At 41.5% G+C, this 21424-nt stretch overlaps 2 protein-coding genes across 6 annotated transcripts in view; both read right to left on the bottom strand.

The window, feature by feature from the left end:
- The window catches only part of adad1 (adenosine deaminase domain containing 1 (testis-specific)), a 111999-nt gene extending 103939 nt beyond the window's left edge, over positions 1 to 8060 (bottom strand). Inside the window, exon 1 of the mRNA XM_060851443.1 lies at positions 7999 to 8060. The gene's annotated coding sequence lies outside the window, so the exon portion shown is untranslated. The remainder of the gene's footprint in view (positions 1 to 7998) is intronic.
- Positions 8061 to 17113: 9053 nt separating this feature from the next.
- The window catches only part of kiaa1109 (KIAA1109 ortholog), a 407563-nt gene continuing 403252 nt past the window's right edge, over positions 17114 to 21424 (bottom strand). For all 5 annotated transcript variants that reach the window (XM_060851682.1, XM_060851684.1, XM_060851685.1 and 2 more), the window contains 2 exons: positions 18951 to 19113; positions 17114 to 17910 (listed from right to left, as the gene is read on the bottom strand). In XM_060851682.1, coding sequence (XP_060707665.1) covers positions 17688 to 17910; positions 18951 to 19113 — 386 coding nt within the window. In that variant the 3' untranslated portion in view covers positions 17114 to 17687. The remainder of the gene's footprint in view (positions 17911 to 18950; positions 19114 to 21424) is intronic.

Below are 21424 nucleotides of genomic sequence, written 5' to 3'. Positions count from 1 at the left end.
GGAAAACATACCAAACGCCTTCTTCACTATCCTATCTACCTGCAACTCCACTTTCAAGAAGCTATGAACCTGCACTCCAAGGTCTCTTTGTTCAGCACCACTCCCTCGGACCTTATATCCAGAGATATTTGTTTATTTTGGGGCAAGAAAGAGACAATTATTTGCCAAACATTTACCATGAAATAGATCTGATTGAGTTTAAGTAGGGCAATGTGGTTTGTTATCATCCAGGCATATTAGTACAGCTTCCCCAAACAGTACAGCGTATTTTGTCTTTCAATGTTATGAATAGATGTAAATTGTCTTTTGTTACATCTGGCTGATAGCTGATATAAATGAGGCACCAATACTGTTATGCCCAGCAACCTATGCAGACAAGGTCTGTACAGTTGGAGAATTCTAGCTCAAACCTACAGATACGTCCATTACTTGAATCATACAAGAGTTTATTGCTAAACATACAGATGAATTTGCAATGTATCTAAATATCAGGGAAAGTATTGCAAACAGCTCTGACCCTCAAAAACAGTATGATTTCCTTAAACAAGCTGAAGGAGAAGCAACAGAGGTAATTACAAACCTGCTATAATAGAGAGCTTTATAACTTGTAGCTTCTACAAATAATTCTTCCATTTGGCCACTTAGAAAACCAGATGGTTCTTGGTGACTGATGATTGGTTATAGAGAGTTAAATAAAAAGATTCTGTTTACAGCTCTAACAGTAGAAACTATACCTAGGACAATAATGAAGCAAGTTCCAGAAGCAAAATATTTTACTATGCTTGACATTAGAGTTAGTTTATTCCCTTAAAATTGCAGTGCCAATGTTAATTTGCGTTTAAGTTTCAAGATCAGCAATATACATGGACCTGTTTAGCCTAAAGGTTCCCCAACTCCCAATCCATTTTCCATAAAATAAGACCATAAGACATAGGAGCAAAAATTAGGCCATTCAGCCCATCAAGTCTACTCCACCGTTCAATCATGACTGATATGTTTCTCAACCCCATTCTCCCACTTTCTCCCTATAACCCTTGATCCCCTTGATACTCAAGAACCTATCTATCTCCATCTTAAATATACTCAATGACCTGGCCTCCACAGCCTTCTGTGGCAATGAATTCCATAGATTCACCTCTATGGCTGAAGAAGTTTCTCCTTATCTCCATTCTAAAAGGTCTTCCTTTTAAGTCTGTGCCCTCAGGTCCTAGTCTCTCCTACCAATGGAAACATTTTTCCAACATCCACGCTGTCTAGGCCATTCAGTATTCTGTAAATTTCAGTTAGATCTCCCCTCATCCTTCTGAACTCCATCGAGTATAGACCCAGAGTCCTTAAATGTTACTCATATATCAAGCTTTTCATTCTTGGGGCGGTTCTCGTGAACTTCCTCTGAATCCAGTCCAGCGCCAGTACACCCTTCCTGACATATGGGGCGCAAAACTGTGCACAATATTCCAAATGTGGTCTGACTAGAGCCTCAGAAGTATATCCCTGATTTTATATTTAAGTCCTCTCAAAGTAAATGCCAATATTGCATTTGCCTTCTTAACTACTGACTTAACCTGCAAGTTTACCTGGATTAAAACTCCCATCTCTTTCTATTTCACACTTCTGAATTTTCTTCCCATTTAGAAAATAGTCCATGTTCGAATTCTTCTTAACAAAGTGCATGACCTTACACTTTCCCACGTTGTACTCTATCTGACACATCTTTGCCCACTCTCATAACCTGTCCAAACCGTTCTGCAGCCTCTCAATTCTACCTGTTCCTCTACCTAATCTTTGTATTGTCTGCAAACTTAGACAGAGTGCCCTCAGTTCCTTCATCTGAATCATTAATGTATAAAGTGAAAAATTGCTGTCCCAATACTGACCCTTGCACCACTCATCACCAACTGCAATCTGAGAAGGGCCCTTGTATCCAATCTCTGCTTTCTGCCAGACAGCAAATCTTCCATCCATGCTAGTGCCTTGCCTCTGACATCATGGGCCCTTATTTTACTTAGTAGCCTTCTGTGTGACCCCTTGTCGAAGGCCTTCTTGAAGTCATAGATTCTTAGAGATATACAGTATGGAGACAGACCTCTCGGTCCAACTCGTCCATGCCAACTAGATATCCCAACCCAATCTAGTCCTACCTGCTAGCACCTGGCCCATATCCATGCAAACCCTTTCCTATTCATATAACCATCCAAATGCCTTTTAAATGTTGCAATTGTACCAGCCTCCACCACATTTTCTGGCAGGTCATTCCACGCATGCACCACCCTCTGTGTGAAAACGTTGCCCCTTAAGTTTCTTTTATATCTTTTCCCTCTCACCCTAAACCTATGCCCTCTAGTTCAGGAGTCCCCACCCCAGGGAAAAGACCTTGTCTATTTACCTTATCCATGCCTGTCATGATTTTATAAACCTCTATAAGGTCACCCCCCAGCCTCTGACGCTGCAGAGAAAACAGCCCTGGCCTATTCAACCTCTCCCCACAGCTCAAATCCTCCAACCCTGGCAACATCCTTGTAAATCTTTTCTGAACCCTTTCAAGATTCACAATGTCCTTCCAACAGGAAGAAGACCAGAATTGCACGCAATATTCCAAAAGTGGCCTAACCAATGTCCTGTACAGCTGCAACATGACCTCCTAGCTCCTGTACTCAATTCTCTCTGATCAATAAAAGAAAGTATACCAAATGCTGCCTTCATTATCCTATCTACCTGTGACTCTACTTTCAAGGAGCTATGAATCTGCACTCCAAGGTCTCTTTGTTCAGCAGCGCTCCCTAGGACTTTACCATTAAGTGTATAAGTCCTGCTAAGATTTGCTTTCCCAAAATACAGCATCTCGCTTTTATCGAAATTAAATTCCATCTGCCACTCCTCAGCCCATTGGCTCATCTGATCAAGATCCCGTTGTAATCCAAGGTAACCTTCATCACTGTCCACTACACCTCCAATTTTGGTGTCATCTGCAAACTTACTAACTATACCTCTTATGCTCATGTCCAAGTCATTTATATAAATGACGAAAAGTAGTGGATTCAGCATCCTCCTTGACTCTATCGATTCCCGAAAGATCACCACTAACAATAGCATTATCTCTTCAGCTATCTCCTTTAGAAGTCTGGGATGTAGTCCATCTGGTCCAGGTGATTTATCCACCTTCAGGCCATTCAGTTTTTCTTGCACCTTCTCCTTGGCTATGGTCACCATACTCTGCTCTGCCCGCTCAATCTTGGATTTTTGGGATATTACTCGTGTCTTCCACTGTGAAGACTGATGTGAAGTAATTATTCGTTCCTCAGCTATTTCCTTGTTCCCCACACTGCCTTTTCAGCGTCATTTCCCAGTCGTCCAATGTCCATTTTTGCCCTTTATAAGAAACTCTTCGTTTTCCTTTATATTAGTTGCTAGCTTACCATCTCATTTAATCTTCTCCCTCCATATTTCTATTTTTATTGCCCTCTGTTGGTCTTTGTAAGCTTCCCAATCCTCTGGTTTCCCATTGCCCTTCGCCACATTCCATACTTTCTCTTTTGCTTTTATGTTATCCCTGACTTCCCTAGTGAGCCACGGTTGCTTCATCCTCCCTGTATTTTGCTTCTTTTTCCTCGGGATGAGTCTCTGCTGTGTCTCCTGAATTACTCTCAGAGGCTCGTGCCATTGCTGTTCCACTGTCTTTCCTGCTAGGATCCACTCCCAGTTAAATCTACCCAGCTCCTCCCGTATGCCTCTGTAATTGCCTTTATTCAACTGTAATACCGTTACCTCTGATTCTATTTTCCCCCTCTCAAATTGCAAAGTAAATTCAATCATATTATGACCACTGCCTCCTTAGGATTCCTTCATCTTAAGCTCCCTTATCAAGTCTGCCTCATTGCACAACACTAAATCCAGTACTGCCTGTTCTCTAGTGGGCTCCACCACAAGCTGTTCTAAAAAGCCATTTAATAGACATTCCACAAATTCCTTTTTCCAATCTACTACCAACCTGATTTTCCACCTCCATATTGAAATCCTCCATGATCACTGTACATAGAACATAGAACATAGAACATAGAAAGATACAGCGCAGTACAGGCCCTTCGGCCCTCGATGTTGCGCCGACCGAATCCTACCTAACCTACACTAGCCCAATAACTTCCAAATGCCTATCCAATGCCCGCTTAAATGACCATAAAGAAGGAGAGTTCACCAATGCTACTGGCAGGGCATTCCATGAACTCACAACCCGCTGTGTAAAGAATCTACCCCTAACATCTGTCCTATACCTACCACCCCTTAATTTAAAGCTGTGTCCCCTAGTAACACCTGACTCCATTAGCGGTAAAAGGTTCTCAGTGTCGACCCTATCTAAACCCCTAATCATCTTATACACCTCTATCAAATCTCCCCTAAACCTTCTCTTCTCCAATGAGAACAGCCCCAAGTGCCTCAGCCTTTCCTCATAAGATTTTCCTACCATTCCAGGCAACATCCTGGTAAACCTCCTCTGCACTCGTTCCAATGCCTCCACATCCTTCCTATAGTATGGCGACCAAAACTGCACACAATACTCCAGATGAGGCCGCACCAGAGTCTTATACAGTTGCAACATGACCTCAGGACTCCGGAACTCAATTCCTCTACCAATAAAGCCCAGTACACCATATGCCTTCCTCACAGCACTATTTACCTGGGTGGCAACTTTCAGAGATCTGTGTACATGGACACCAAGATCCCTCTGCACATCCACACTCCCAAGTAGCCTACCATTAGCCCAGTAATCCATCTTCTTGTTACTCCTACCAAAGTGAATGACTTCAAACTTAGCTACATTGAATTCCATTTGCCACATTTCTGCCCAGCTCTGCAACTTATCTATATCCCGCTGTAACCTACCACTTCCTTCCTCACTATCCACAACTCCACCGACTTTTGTGTCATCCGCAAACTTGCTTACCCAGCTTTCAAGCCCTTCCTCTAGATCATTTATAAAGATAACAAAAAGCAATGGTCCCAAAACAGATCCTTGTGGTACACCGCTAGTAACTGCACTCCAAGATGAACATAGTCCATCAACACTACCCTCTGTCTCCTTCCAGCCAGCCAATTCCTAATCCAAACCTCTAATGTATCCTCAATGCCATACCTCCATAGTTTTAGCATTAGCCTACCATGGGGAACCTTATCGAACGCCTTACTAAAATCCATATACACAACATCTACTGCTTTACCCTCGTCCACTTCCTTAGTCACCTTCTCAAAGAACTCAATAAGGTTTGTGAGGCACGACCTGCCCTTCACAAAACCATGCTGGCTATCCTTGATCACGTTATTCCTATCCAGATGTTCATAAATCTTATCCCTTACCATTCTCTCTAAGACTTTGCCCACCACTGAAGTCAGACTCACTGGCCTATAGTTACTAGGGCTATCCCTACTCCCTTTGTTGAACAAGGGGACCACATTCGCTATCCTCCAGTCCTCTGGTACTATTCCCGTTGACAATGACGACATAAAAATCCAGGCCAATGGCTCTGCTATCTCCTCCCTAGCTTCCCATAGGATCCTAGGGTAAATGCCATCAGGCCCAGGAGACTTATCTATTTTCATCCTCTCCAATATTCCCAGAACCTCTTCCCTGCATATTTCCAGGCCATCCATTCTAATCATTTGTGACTCCATATTCACATCAGCAACAGTGTCCTGTTCCTGAGTGAATACTGATGAAAAGTATTGATTTAGTGTCTCTCCAATCTCCTCCGCCTCCACACACAACTTCCCACTACTATCCTTGACTGGACCGATACCTACCCTAGTCATCCTTTTATTCCTGACATACCTATAGAAAGCCTTTGGGTTTTCCCTAATCCTACCAGTAAAGTCTTTTCATGTCCCCTTCTCGCTTCTCTTAGCTCTCTCTTTAGATCCTTCCTGGCTACCTTATAACTCTCTATCGCGCCAACTGAACCTTCACGCCTCATCTTTACATATGCCGCCTTCTTCCCTTTCACAAGGGATTCCAATTCCTTACTAAACCACGGCTGCCTCACAAGGCCCTTTACACCATGCCTGACTGGTACATACTTATCGAGGACACGTAGTAGCTGCTCCTTGAACAATCCCCACATCTCATTAGTGTTCTTCTCTTGAAGCCTGTTTTTCCAATCCACACATCCTAAGTCATGCCTCACTGCATCATAATTTCCCTGCCCCCAGCTATAACTCTTGCCCTGCGGCGCACACTTATCCCTCTCCATCACTAAAGTAAAAGTCACCGAGTTGTGGTCACTGTCCCCGAAGTGCTCACCTACCTCCAAGTCTAACACCTGGCCTGGTTCATTACCTAGAACCAAATCCAGTATAGCCTCACCTCTTGTTGGCCTGTCTACATATTGTGTCAGGAAACCCTCCTGCACACATTGGACAAACACCGACCCATCTAATGAACTCGAGCTATAGCTCTCCCAGTCAATATCTGGGAAGTTAAAGTCCCCCATAACAACCACCCTGCTACCTTCACTCTTTTCCTGAATCATCCTCGCAATATTATCCTCTACTTCTCTAGGACTATTAGGAGGCCTGTAGAAAACACCTAACAGGGTGACCTCACCTTTCCTATTTCTAACCTCAGCCCAAACTACCTCAGATGGCAAGTCCTCTTCCATCGTCCATTCCACTGCTGTAATACTATCTTTGACAAGTAATGCCACACCTCCCCCTTTTTTACCCCCATGTCTGATCCTACTAAAACATTTAAACCCTGGAACCTGCAACAGCCATTCTTGTCCCTGTTCTACCCACGTCTCTGTAATGGCCACAACATCGACGTCGCAGGTACCAACCCACGCTGCAAGTTCACCTACCTTATTTCTTATACTTCTGGCATTGAAGTATACACACTTCAATCCACCCTTCTGTTTAGAGGCACCCTCCTTCGAGATCGCTGCATTATTCATAACCTCCCTACACTCAAGGTCCTGTACCCTAAAGCTACAGTCCAGGTTCCCATGCCCCGGCGGAGTTAGTTTAAACCCTCCCAAAGAGCACTAGCAAACCTCCCCCCAAGGATACTGGTGCCCCTCAGGTTCAGGTGTAGACCATCCTTTTTATAGAGGTCCCACCTTCCCCAGAAAGAACCCCAGTTGTCCAGAAACCCGAATCCCTCCCTCCTGCACCATCCCTGTAGCCACGCATTTAACTGCTCTCTCCCTATTCCTCGACTCTCTATCACATGGCACGGATAACAAACCAGAGACTACAACTCTGTTCTAACTCTGAGCTTCCAACCTAGCTCCCTGAAAGCCTGTCTGACATCCTCAGCCCTCTTCCTACCTATATCGTTGGTGCCAACGTGGACCACGATCTGGGGCTGCTCCCCCTCCCCCTTAAGGACCCGGAAAACACGATCAGCGACATCACGTACCCTTGCACCTGGGAGGCAACATACCAAACGTGAGTCACTGTCGCCCCCACAAAACCGTCTGTCTGTACCCCTCACTATCGAGTCCCCAAGAACTATCGCTCTACCTTTCTCCACCCTTCCCTTCTGAGCAACGGGGCCAGGCTCCGTGCCAAAGGCCTGAACCTCGTTGCTTGCCCCTGGTAAGTCATCCCCCCCACAAATATCCAAAACGGTATACTTGTTCTTGAGGGGAATGACCGCAGGGGGTCCCTGCACTGGCTTCCTCCTCCCACTCCCCCTCACTGTCACCCATCTATCTTGAACTTTCGGAGTAACTACTTCCCTAAAGCTCTGATCTATGACCCTCTCTGCCTCCCGAATGATCCGCAGTTCATCCAAATCCAGCTCCAGTTCCCTAACACAGGCTTGGAGGAGCTGGAGATGGGTGCACTTCTTGCAAGTGTACTCAGCAGGGACGCTAATGGCTTCCCTCACCTCATACATGTTGCAAGAGGAACATTGCACTGCCTGCACTGCCATCCCTCTAAAAAACTAGCTTTCTTTAAAAAAAAACTAAATGTAAAGAAACCAAACAAGCAAAACGCAGCACTTACCTGCTTGCCGCAACGGGTCTTATTATTTAGGTTAGAGGAGGAGGGCGGGTGGGAGGCTCTTCTGCCGAAGTGCCTCGGGTTACTCGCCTGCGCGTTTAAATAGAGAAAAAACCCTACCCAGGTAACCTAGCAACACAAGCCTTCGGGTCTACCCGGCGTTTTTTTAAAAAAAACTTTTTAAATTTTTAGTTTAAAAAAGTTTAAAAAAAGTTAAGTACTGGAACTTACAACTTAAATTTTTAGTTTTTAAAACAAAATAAGAAAAACTAAGAACTGGAACTCACCCTGGACTTCAAACCGGACAAACAGCCGTCACGTGATCCTCCGAGTAACTTTGCCTTTTTTACACATCTTTGCTATTTCCTGGTGTATCTTGTGTCCCAACTCCTGGCTACAGTTTGGAAGCCTGTACATTACTTCAGCTATGTTTTTTTTTCCCTTTGCAGTTCCTCAATTCTACCCACACAGATTTTATACCATCTGATCCTACTTTGTTTCTTACTATCGATTTAATTTCATTTCTTACTAATGAGGCAACCCCACCCTCTCTGCTCACCTGTCTATTTTTCAATATATCCTTGAATATTCAGCTCCCAATCCTGATCCCCTTCAGCCATGTCTCCGTGATGCCCATCACATCATACGTGTCAATTTTGATCTGCACCACAAGCTCATTTGTCCTTTTCTTGTGTACATTCAGATATAGCACCTTCAGTCCTGTATTAAGCATTCCTCTTCTCATTGTTATTCATCTGTCCAGTGTGTTTGAAGTTTGATTGCTAACCCTTTCCAAACACTCTGTCCTATTGGTATCTGTGCTGGAGACTTTAATAACCTACCCTGAATTCTCCTTCTCTGTAATTTCTTTCCTATTTTTCCAAGCATTTGAATCTATCCCTACAGATGTTAACCTGCTGCTTTGTCCCTGATGCAGTTAGGGGGTTATTGTGGTTGCCTATCTGCTCCATCTTTCCTACTAACCAATCACACTTAAAACACTTGCTGCAGTGCTTTTGGAGGAACACCAAAGGAGAATGGAACCAATGTCTTATGTTTCTAAACTTTTAATCCCAGTACAGCAAGGGTTTACAATGTGTGAAAAGCAATTTCTTCTTGCAATTTTCTGCGAAGTATGTTATTTTTCCGACATAATTGGGCTTAATCCATTGACTTTCCTTTCAGAACAGATCCCTAATCAACTGTTTTTAAATGGACGCATTAAAGATGGTTCAGTCAGTCAAATCCACATTTTGTGTTGGATGTTAAGACTTCAAGATCGAGATATCACAGTTAATCGGGTCAAATTGCCAGCATTTTTAGCTGACAATTTAAATTAAAGTGGTGAACCACACGAGTAACAAATTGTGGCAACAAGAGATCCCAAACAAAAGTGGGGAGGACTCATGAAGTCTGCAAGATCTGAATTTACATCTGGCATAACTGAACAGAGAGAAGCCATAAAATGGCTTTTGAATATTTTTGTTGCTGGCTCCTCTGTGGTGGAAGATGACGTTAGAAAGATGGCATTAGAGATGTTGAATATATGTAGAGGATGACAAAAATACACTGCTCTTAAATTACCTATGGAATGAGTGCTTAAGCAGCTGAATTGGCAGTTGTGGCTCATGTAGTGGCTTATAAGTTCCCAACACTAATAATGTATATTCTGACAGATTTATGTCTGCAACTGACTTCCTGCCATTGTGGAAAGCCAGAGTTTTTGTTTCAGAAGATGGAAAGTCTCCATTGTCTGTGTCTTTGTTAAAACATATTTTTCAAATTACCCAAGGGAAGTGGGATTATTAAATCACATCATAGATCCTGACCAATTTGGAATTCTTGAGCAGATGAGTTGGCAAAACAGGTTACTTGAGAGGAAGAACCATGTGAAAAGACAGATGCTGTTACTATTATTCAGGTTAAAGTGGGAGATCTCAAATAGGATCAGCACAGCGACAATGATTTAAAACAGTTACAGGACAAAACATATCCTATCCTGCTTCCTATGACAAATGGCAAGTTAATTTACAACTCCAGGATGGGCTCGTTCTCAACAATAGATTGTAGATGGTGCCAACCCATTACTATAATCCAGTCACGTATTAATGTCATGACGTTCAGGGGCATCAGTTAGCAAAACAACTGCTAGTTTAATTAAATGGCCATGTTGGTAGCCTAATTTGAATAAGGATATGAAGCATTATGTGGACATGATGGGTATGCAAGTAAAGGGGAATTGAGGCACACAAGACCAGTAATGCCCATAGACTAATTTGCAGATAGAGCATGTTGGTCCTTTGCCACCATGTGAAGGAGGATATCGATATATCTTGGTGGTAATTGATACATGCAGTAAATGGTTTGAGTCATTCCCTACTGAAAGCAACACAGCAAAAGCAACAGCTAATAATGTACATGTCTGTACATACAACAAATATTTACTAGTTGCGGACTCCCACGTAGTACTCAATCAGGTCAGGCCACTCATTTTACTGCTCAATAATGCAATTCTACATGAATATAGTACTACTGTTTGTTCTAATAATAGTTTGAAACACAGTCTGTAGTTCAATTATATATACTCCCCATGTTTTCATGACAGGACATCCCTTGAGAGGAATTGCATCTCTTTTAGGTTGAACGTTTTCTGAACCTGAAATTGCTGTTCTTAGTCATGACAGAACTATACAGCAATTGCTAGGCAATATTCAAACAGTTCAGAGGTTAGCAGCTTTTAAATTGGGAGGCAAAAGGGAACAGAGCAAGGCTTATTTTGATGGTAAAGTTAATACTGCAGAGTATGAGGTGGGACAATGGATTATGCTTTGATGTAGTGGTTCTGTTCACCGAGCTGGAAGTTTTTGTTGCAAACGTTTCGTCCCCTGGCTAGGAGACATCATCAGTGCTGTGGAGCCTCCTGCGAAGCGCTTCTTTGATGTTTCTTCCGGCATTTATAGTGGTCTGTCCTTGCCGCTTCCGGGTGTCAGTTTCAGCTCACCGCTGTAGTGATTGGTATATTGAGTCCAGGTCGATGTGTCTGTTGATGGAATTTGTGGATGAATGCCATGCCTCTAGGAATTCCCTGGCTGTTCTCTGTCTGGCTTGCCCTATGATAGTAGTGTTTTCCCAGTCGAATTCATGTTGCTTGTTGTCTGAGTGTGTGGCTACTAGGGATAGTTGGTCGTGTCGTTTCGTGGCTAGTTGGTGTTCATGTATGCGGATTGTTAGCTGTCTTCCTGTTTGTCCTATATAGTGTTTTGTGCAGTCCTTGCATGGTATTTTATAAACTACATTAGTTTTGCTCATGTTGGGTATTGGCTCCTTTGTTCTAGTAAGTTGTTGTCTGAGCGTGGCTGTTGGTTTGTGTGCCGTTATGAGTCCTAGGGGTCGCAGTAGTCTGGCTGTCAGTTCTGAAACGCTCCTGATGTATGGTAGTGTGGCTAGTCCTTTTGGTTGTGGCATGTCCTCGTTCCGTGGTCTATCGCTTAGGCATCTGTTGATAAAGTTGCGCGGGTATCCGTTTTTGGCGAATACCTTGTATAGGTGTTCCTCTTCCTCTTTTCGCAGTTCTGGTGTACTGCAGTGTGTTGTAGCTCTTTTGAATAGTGTCCTGATGCAGCTTCATTTGTGTGTGTTGGGGTGGTTACTTTCATAGTTTAGGACTTGGTCTGTGTGTGTTGTTTTCCTGTGTACCCTTGTGGTGAATTCTCCGTTCGGTGTTCTCTGTACTATCACGTCTAGAAATGGGAGTTGGCTATCCTTTTCTACTTCTCTCGTGAATCGGATGCCTGTGAGTGTGGCGTTGATGATCCGGTGTGTTTTTTCTATTTCCGTGTTTTTGATGATTACGAAAGTGTCATCGACATATCTGACCCAGAGTTTGGGTTGAATTTGTGGTAGGGCTGTTTGTTCTAACCTTTGCATAACTGCCTCTGCTATGAGTCCCGAGATTGGTGATCCCATGGGTGTTCCGTTGATTTGTTCGTATATCTGATTGTTGAATGTAAAGTGTGTAGTGAGGCATAAGTCCAGTAGTTTAAGTATGCCGTCTTTGTTGATAGGTTCGGCCTCCTGTTTTCTGTTATGTATGTCCAGTAGGTTGGCTATTGTTTCTCTGGCTAGGGTTTTGTCAATCGAAGTGAACAGTGCCGTCACGTCGAATGAGATCATGGTTTCTTCTTTGTCTATGTGTGTATTCCTGATGGCGTCCAAGAATTCCTGTGTTGATTGTATGGAGTGTTTGGATCCGCTGACCAGGTGTTTCAGTTTCTGTTGTAGTTCTTTGGCCAGTTTGTATGCTGGTGTCCCTGGTAGTGATACTATGGGTCTGAGTGGGATGTCTGGTTTGTGTACTTTGGGTAGTCCATAGAATCTGGGGGTGTTGTTGCTTTCCGGTTTCATTCTTCGTAGGTCCGCTTTGGTTATCTGTCCATTTTTTTGTAGATTCCTTAGAGTGTTATTTATTCTATTGGTGAGTTGTGGTGTGGGGTCCGAATCCTTCATTTGGTAGGTGTTGGTGTCTGCTAGTAGGTGTTGTGCTTTTTTGATGTAGTCTGATTTATCTAGGATGACAGTCATTCTGCCTTTATCTGCTGGTAGTATGATTATGTTCTTATCATTTCTTAGTGCTTTCAGTGCTTCCCTCTCCTTGGTGTTGAGGTTATGTGTTTGTCTTTTTCTTATCATCATAGGTACGACCGTTTGTCTCACTGTTTGTTGTGTCTCTTCAGTCAGTCCATTGTTCCTGAGTGTGCATTCCAGTGCTGCTAGGAAGTATGCTGTCTTGGCGTCCCTGTGGTTGTAGTTGAGTCCCTTGGTCAGTATAGTTCTTTCCATGTCTGTGAGCTGTCTGTGGGAGAGGTTTTTAACCCAGGTGTGTGTTGTAGTGTCCTCTTTTTTGTGTGTTAGTTTGGCCAGTTTTTCTTTTAGTGCCGTTTTTTTTGCGATGTGTTGTCCTGTTCTGTCCTATAGTGACAGCCTGTTCTATCGTCCGGGTCCATTCATGATTAGCGGTCTTTGAAATTAACGACTTTTGGCGCGCAATTTCTTGTTTGTATTTGTGCAGTCGGTTGTGAGCGTCTGTGATCATTACCTGGATCATCCTGAGTCCGTTCTGCTTGGCTGTTTCCCTGGCTTGTGGATTGTTGACTGGTGGTCTGTACCTGACACATTGTGGAAGGATTTGATTCTTTCGGCATTCGTGTAGAAACCGGAGTTGTTCATATGTTGCGCTTAGGCGGTTAGCGCAGGATTCCCATTTCCTGGCTTGTCTCAGCGTCTCTCGCCCGTAAGTGTTCAAAGTTTGTGCGAAGATTTGTAGCTCGGGTGTTTGTTGTAGTGGTTCTGTTCGCCGAGCTGGAAGTTTTTGTTGCAAACGTTTCGTCCCCTGGCTAGGAGACATCATCAGTGCTGTGGAGCCTCCTGCGAAGCGCTTCTTTGATGTTTCTTCCGGCATTTATAGTGGTCTGTCCTTGCCGCTTCCGGGTGTCAGTTTCAGCTCTCCGCTGTAGTGATTGGTATATTGAGTCCAGGTTGATGTGTCTGTTGATGGAATTTGATGAAAAAACACACCAGATCATCAACGCCACACTCACAGGCATCCGATTCATGAGAGAAGTAGAAAAGGATAGCCAACTCCCATTTCTAGACGTGATAGTACAGAGAACACCGAACGGAGAATTCACCACAAGGGTACACAGGAAAACAACACACACAGACCAAGTCCTAAACTATGAAAGTAACCACCCCAACACACACAAACGAAGCTGCATCAGGACACTTTTCAAAAGAGCTACAACACACTGCAGTACACCAGAACTGCGAAAAGAGGAAGAGGAACACCTATACAAGGTATTCGCCAAAAACGGATACCCGCGCAACTTTATCAACAGATGCCTAAGAGATAGACCACGGAACGAGGACATGCCACAACCAAAAGGACTAGCCACACTACCATACATCAGGAGTGTTTCAGAACTGACAGCCAGACTACTGCGACCCCTAGGACTCATAACGGCACACAAACCAACAGCCACGCTCAGACAACAACTTACTAGAACAAAGGAGCCAATACCCAACATGAGCAAAACTAATGTAGTTTATAAAATACCATGCAAGGACTGCACAAAACACTATATAGGACAAACAGGAAGACAGCTAACAATCCGCATACATGAACACCAACTAGCCACGAAACGACACGACCAACTATCCCTAGTAGCCACACACTCAGACAACAAGCAACATGAATTCGACTGGGAAAACACTACTATCATAGGGCAAGCCAGACAGAGAACAGCCAGGGAATTCCTAGAGGCATGGCATTCATCCACAAATTCCATCAACAGACACATTGACCTGGACTCAATATACCAATCACTACAGCGGAGAGCTGAAACTGACACCCGGAAGCGGCAAGGACAGACCACTATAAATGCCGGAAGAAACATCAAAGAAGCGCTTCGCAGGAGGCTCCACAGCACTGATGATGTCTCCTAGCCAGGGGACGAAACGTTTGCAACAAAAACTTCCAGCTCGGCAAACAGAACCACTACATCAAACACCCAAGCTACAAATCTTCGCACAAACTTTGAATTATGCTTTGAGTTCCTCAACCAGGTATATTTTGTCACATAGAGATTACAGAACTCATTCTATTGTACGTAAAGAAAGTCCTTCAATGTATAAGGTGTTATTTGATTCTGGCAAAATGGAATGCTTTCATATAAATCAAATGAAGGCATATGGTGTTGTGTATTCATCAGTACAGTATCATGTTATGTTAGAAATATGTGATCCCAAACTCCCAGTTCAAATTCCCACCTTGATTTTCTTTATCCAGTTCTTTGACACTGACTATTTATCTGACTTTCTCTCCGTAAAGTCAATCAGAAGCTTCTATAAATGGTCAGTCAGGTCATTCATCTGATACTTTGTTAACTCAAAGGTCTAGGAAAACATTTTGGTTGTGAAATGATCAAAATTGTTTCCTAGAGGTGAATTTGAGAACAGGTGATGAATTGATAATGACCATGTTGTAGAAGACGGAAGTTTGGGAAAGAATGAGATGATTGAACAGTTTGCTGTACAAGTTGTTGGGCAAATTCCACGAGACAATTCCTATTCAGCAAAAAATACTCCAGATTAATTGTTTCTGATGCATGCCTCTACATACGACTGATATTTATGTTAGCACTTGATAATGGCTATTTTGATGCTTTTATGACTAGTAACCATCATCTTCATAGAAGTATTTTCAGTGGTTTTATGTTAATTTAGTTTCTGCCACCAATCGATATCCATCCTGAGGATACAAGAGTTTCAGTTTGATGCTTTGTCAATGCTGTTATTGTTGATATTTGTTAGTTTTGATATATCTTCTGTATGTGGATCTTGCAAGCTATGAGCTTAATCATTTGTGTGTGTAGTCAGAGTTTAGTCTTTTCAGGTTTAGTTCAAGGTTTTTTTAAAAATACAGCAGCAGCTAAGTCACAAACAAGGTCTGATCAACAGCAACTCCACACAGCTGACCCAGCCAGCTCAAAGCCATTCCCTAGACTGAGGAGATCTTCTCAATCTCCTGTTTATTTATTTCATTTTTAATCTCCTGCTTTTTTTTCTTTCTTCCCACACGACCACTGCACCCAAAACGGGCTCAGCCGTGGTGCTTATATTTTCCCCACATCTTCCGCAGCTGTGTGAACGTGTAGTGACATAGTAAAAAACCACCACAGTGCAAAAACATTATTCTAGAATTTCCACCACCAGGAAAGCATTAATTTGGCTTGTGGAACATTCAAGATTTGGTCTTCTAGTGTCATTAAGAACATTGTTATCCTAATCCCATTCATCATCATTCTCATTCTTTAACAATACCAGGAAAACTCTACAATCACTCATTTAAACTAATTTTCAAACAGTACTGAATAAAGGGTCATTGTGTCTGTGAATAAAAACGTATAACCAAAAAAGTTATTAAAAAAAAGGCTAAATTATACACATTTCTGGTAAAAGCCAGACCAAACAAAACTAATAAATTGGACTGTCACTAGAGAAAAAAAAATCAGCTGAGTTTTGCATCAACATAGTATTTTCAGTCTGTGATGGCATGGAAACATTTCTCTACTGAGGATTTGTAAAGGTATGGTACAAGTTTTTAAAGTTATTGTAACATTTGTATGTTTGTTCTAAAATATTGCAGTAAGTGTCATGTTCTATGGTTGATAAAGCAAACTGCAGCAATTTTATTTCATCAAGCAAATGCGCAGTTTTTATCGCAGTGTACTCACTGTATTTACACTACTTATGGTTTTTTTTTGCAGATTTACTTAGAAGATCTAGTTCTGAGAGACTTTGACATGTTCTTCATCCTTCTTTGAACAGCGTGCAATCATTGGAAATGGTGTTTCAAGATGGGGATCTACACTTTACTCCATGTGTGGGACATTGCGAAGGTGGGTATTTATGGATTGAACTTTGTGTCAATAATAATCAAGTATGAATATAATTTGCAGATTTGTTTTGTTAGGTAATACAATAGATCATATGGTAATGTAGTTAAATTTTAATCTGACCCAGATCAGAGTTGTTTTACCTTAATGGCTTCATCTTTTGTACGTTGAGATTGTGTGTAAAACATATATATTTCAAGATGGGAAAGGTGATTTTAAACAAATAATTCAAGATAGTCCTTATAGAGCATATCTCCATGGGGCAATCTCCATCCTTATAAGGTAAGGAGAAAACCTGACCATTCCACCCCTAAACCTGGAATTATCAGAATGATGCCTTTCCCAAATTAGGGATCTGTCCCTTCATTTAACTCAGATTATTGGATCAAGAAACAGCGAATAGTGGAAGGGAAGGAAGTTTCAATTGAATCATAGAGGTTAAGGCTTTGTGTCCAGTGACCCTTTTTCAGCACAATGAACTGTTCTGATCACCGGACCCGAAATATGAACTTTACTTGCTCTCCACAGATACTGCCAGACCTGCTGTGTTTTTCAAGCAATTTCTGTTTTTGTTTCTGATGTTCCTTTCCAGTCAGGATTCTTGAGTTATTATAGTCTTCAAGATTTTCCACAATTTTACTTTGGTTTTAAAATTCAGCAGTATTTTATTTGTGACAAATTCAGATGAACTCATGACCATTTTTTTCATTTACAATAAAACTGATCAAGTTTTAGCCAAAATCACAGCACACTTGTTCTCAAAATAATGCAGTCACATAGCATAAAGATCAACAAATGCATAACAACAGGTATTTAATTCTGATCAATGAAATGTAAGACAATTCTGTTGCTATTTATTTTAGTAATTATAATACAAAAACATTAAATGCATTGCACATAATCACAATAAAAATCAGAATGCCAAACAGCACTTGACACTTCACTGTACTTTCACTCTGTATCTATACAAACATACATACATCACAGTAATTGTGCAATAATTAGTTAACCAGTTTAGAATGGTACCATGTTCCACAGTAAAACAACTTTACTTGTTGAGAAAGCAGTAGTGCAGAGTTTAATTGACAACATATAAATAATTTCCAGTTAAAGTTTGCTTAACAATAACTTAGCAAAAATAAAATTTGAAGTACTAGTGAAATGCATATTTGGAATACTACAAGACCTGCAAATGAAATTTACAGCAATAGCAAATGTTGCTGTACTCTTGTAATACACTTATTTTTGATGTTCCTCCTTGTCTTTTCCTTTCTTTTCTTTCTCATCCTGCAGTGCCACTCCAAGCTTTTTAATAAGAACTGAGAGCACCTTATCTAGTGGATCCATGACACCTCGCTGCACCCATTTTGGAATGGTTATTCTGGCATGATGGAATCCCAGTTTTTGAAGAATATAGTCTACACCTACTGGGTCAATCTTCCTTCCAGTCCAGGAAATTAATCTGGAAGAAAAATAAACCAAAGTCAATCATTGCCAAAGATCACATTTTAAAAATGAGTTATAATCTTTAGGTACAGGTTGTGCAGAAGCTTCAATGCTGAGAAAAGTATATCAGTGCTACCATGACCCATAGAAATGTTTGATCATCAAAAATATTTTATATTGTTACAAAACGCCTATGTTCTTGTGGTAGGTGGAATCATAAAGTGTGTAGTAGTGCTTTTCTGTTTGCATATCATTCCAAGTTTAAAGACTCATTGTTTCCCATAACACATTTTCAGCCATGGTCAATATATAACTTCAGCAATGTTGAAAATATCATTAGAAAATTCCTCATAATTAGCTATGAAGAGAAAATTTGACTTTTGATACTAGTACTCAAGTTGCAATGATGTTTTTTCACCATTTCTAGGGAAAATGAATATTATTAAGTTATTGAAGTTCTAAAGAACACAGGTATTTCAGAAGGCGAGTACTGGTTGAAAGAATCAACTACTCCATGTATTTCTTCATGCATTCCTTGAAGATACTTATATACTTGGGGCATCCTTTTTATTACTTTCTACAAGTCTGTTGTTCATGTAAAGGAAAACAGGCAAGCTCTTTAAGCTAAGGTAAGGTCAAAGGGCAGGATTGTTAGTGGTCAAGAATCATAACCAAATAGCAGCTTGAATATTGACTGAAACCTTCCATCCACTCAGATCCTTAGTAACCCAGAAAGATAGAAACCAATTGCCCTTACTGCCAGTGCAGTTAAGACTAACCACCTCAAGATATACAAGATAAAACCTTCTGGCTGCAAACCTACTGTCCATGCCTGCTGCATCAGGAAGATTTATGAATTTGGTCGATAGGCAAAAAGAAGACAATCATACATTGAAAGGCCAAAGGAAAACACAGTAATCTTGTGCCAAAAGATTGTAACTGGGAAAAAGTGTAAACTGAAATAATTTAATTTTAATTTTTAAAGATCTAGGTTATTAAGAGATAGCAATACAGTTGGAAACTACAGATCAATCAGCAATTTTGTCTGGATGCTACCTTAATGTGGGTTCCAGATGCCAGGTATTACAAACAAACTCTCTCCAGTCCACAGTTGTATAGATCACCTCCTCTTTACTTTTATTTGTAGAGCTGTCATCATGAGCCATAACAGGACTTTTTTGGCCTGGGCGAATGGCAAGCACTCGAGGAGGAAATATAGCTAGGAATAGACAAAATAAACATGCGTCAAAAGAACATTTGCCTCCTTCAATTATTCAATAAATCTTAATAGCTGTTATTACATGCTACCAGAAAACATTAATGTTTGATGACAAATTTGAATGCCCAGTGAGTAACTGAAAGAACTATGCCATATATTTAGATAAATCAAGTTTCACAATGTGTGTATATGTACATACATACACACACATACACATGAGTATTATTAAATTAACACTACAGCTTATCGAGTTCTACTTTTTATTTCTTTAACACAGCTCTCTGGAATTCACTTTAAGTCTCATTATTCCAGCCATTCTCTAAGCTTTTTGGGGTTTCCTTAAATAAGCTTTGCCTAAGTGACTCTTCAGTTTTCATTTAAGACCACAAAACTTCTGGATTCAACCAAAGCTCATAAGAAGCAGATGCAGAATTAGGCCATTTAGCCCATTACATCAGTGTGCCATTCAATGAGGTCATGCCATATCTGATAATCCACAACTCTACTTTCATGCCATATTCCTATGCCTTTTGATTCTCTTACTGATTAAAAATCTATTTCAACTAAATTGTGCTTACCAATCCAGCCACAATTGCCCTTTGCATAAAGAGTTCTAGATTTACCACCCTCAAAGTAAAGAAAATTCCTCCACCTTACTTCCCTTTAAGACAGAGATGAGGATCAGTGGATAGCACTGCTGCCTCACAGAACCAGAGTTTGATTTCACCCTCAGGCGACTGCCTGTGTGGAGTTTGCACATTCTCCTTGTGTCTACATGTTAAAGTGCCCAATGTCCAGGGAAACGCAGCCCAAGTCGATTAGCCATGGGAAATGCAGGGTTACAGGGATAGGGTAGGGAGTGTGAGGCACTCTTTTTTTTTGGGAGGGGGGGGAAGAGGGAGTGTGATGTGATGGGCAAATGGCCTGTTTCCACACTTTAGGGATTCTATGATTCTAAATGGGTAACCCCTTAGTCAGATTATGCCCTTTGGAATCATTGTAAACATTATTGCTCCATCCAAAACTCACTATCAATACTGACTTGGTTAATAAAATAAAGCTTTTTTAATCATAATTAACCGAAGCTTGTTTAATTTGGACTTGGTTCAGGGGTTGTTTATTAGTTTTTAAATCACACGTTTCTACTTTAACACTAATTTTGAAAACTGAGTCATCTTTTAAAATATGTGAATTATGTTACAAAGAATTGCAACATTGCATATGCAGAGAAATAATGGCAGCAAAATCTTAGCCCATAATGAAAAATCTTCACCGAGTCTGAAAGGAGGCTGAACAACATGGTCCATGGCAAGAAATACGGCAGAACTATGTGAGGGATCCAGCAGCAACTCTTTGTTAAAACATGCAATGTTCTAGACAATAGGGTAAGATTCTCACAATGCAGCAATGAGTTGCCTTTTATGGGGAATTATTGATTATTAATAACTTTGTTAAGATACAGTTCCCCAGCCTATCACCTGGTGTGAGCAAGGTGGATGCCACAAACTCTCTGAGCAGGTACCTGGGCCCCTTCAGATCTCCAGTGACTGTCAAGAGGTTCCACATTGTTTACATGCAACAGCAACTCAGGGCACAATCCACGGATACCAACTGCACACACCACTCACCCAAAGAAATTGGCATCTGATATTTGCTAACTCCTCAGGATCCTCATGGCACATCTCTGTTTCAGGACTTTAGCAAGTACAGACCTGCATTCTAGGGTACACCAGCAACTATCATTTAAAGGCTACCACAAGGACACTTGGTATGCAGGACTGACGTATGAAAAGAATAGTAAGCCTCTGGAATTTTCTGCCACAGAAACTGATTGAGACAAAAACACAACATTTTCAAGAAAAACTTAGTCTTTAGGACTAAAGAGATCAATGAGTATGGGGAGACAAGGGGAAACAGGATATGATTTGGATGATCAACCATAATCAAAGTAAATGACCTACTCAAGGTTTGTATGAAGATTTGTAGCTCGGGTGCTCGTTGTTGTGGTTCTGTTTGCCGAGCTGGAAGTTTTTGTTGCAAACGTTTCGTCCCCTGGCTAAGCGACATCATCAGTGCTCTGGAGCCTCCTGTGAAGCGCTTCTTTGATGTTTCTTCCGGTATTTATAGTGGTCTGTCCTTGCCGCTTCCGGGTGTCATTTTCAGCTGTCCGCTGTAGTGGTTGGTATAGAGCGCTGATGGTGTTGCCTAGCCAGGGGACGAAACGTTTGCAACAAAAACTTCCAGCTCGATGAACCATAAATGACCTACTCCTGAAGGTATATCCCATGCTTCTAAGTACTGAATGCTGAGA

Source organism: Hemiscyllium ocellatum, chromosome 36 (genome assembly GCF_020745735.1).
Source record: "Hemiscyllium ocellatum isolate sHemOce1 chromosome 36, sHemOce1.pat.X.cur, whole genome shotgun sequence".
NCBI lineage: Eukaryota > Metazoa > Chordata > Chondrichthyes > Orectolobiformes > Hemiscylliidae > Hemiscyllium > Hemiscyllium ocellatum.
This window is presented reverse-complemented; position numbering and strand designations above follow the sequence as displayed.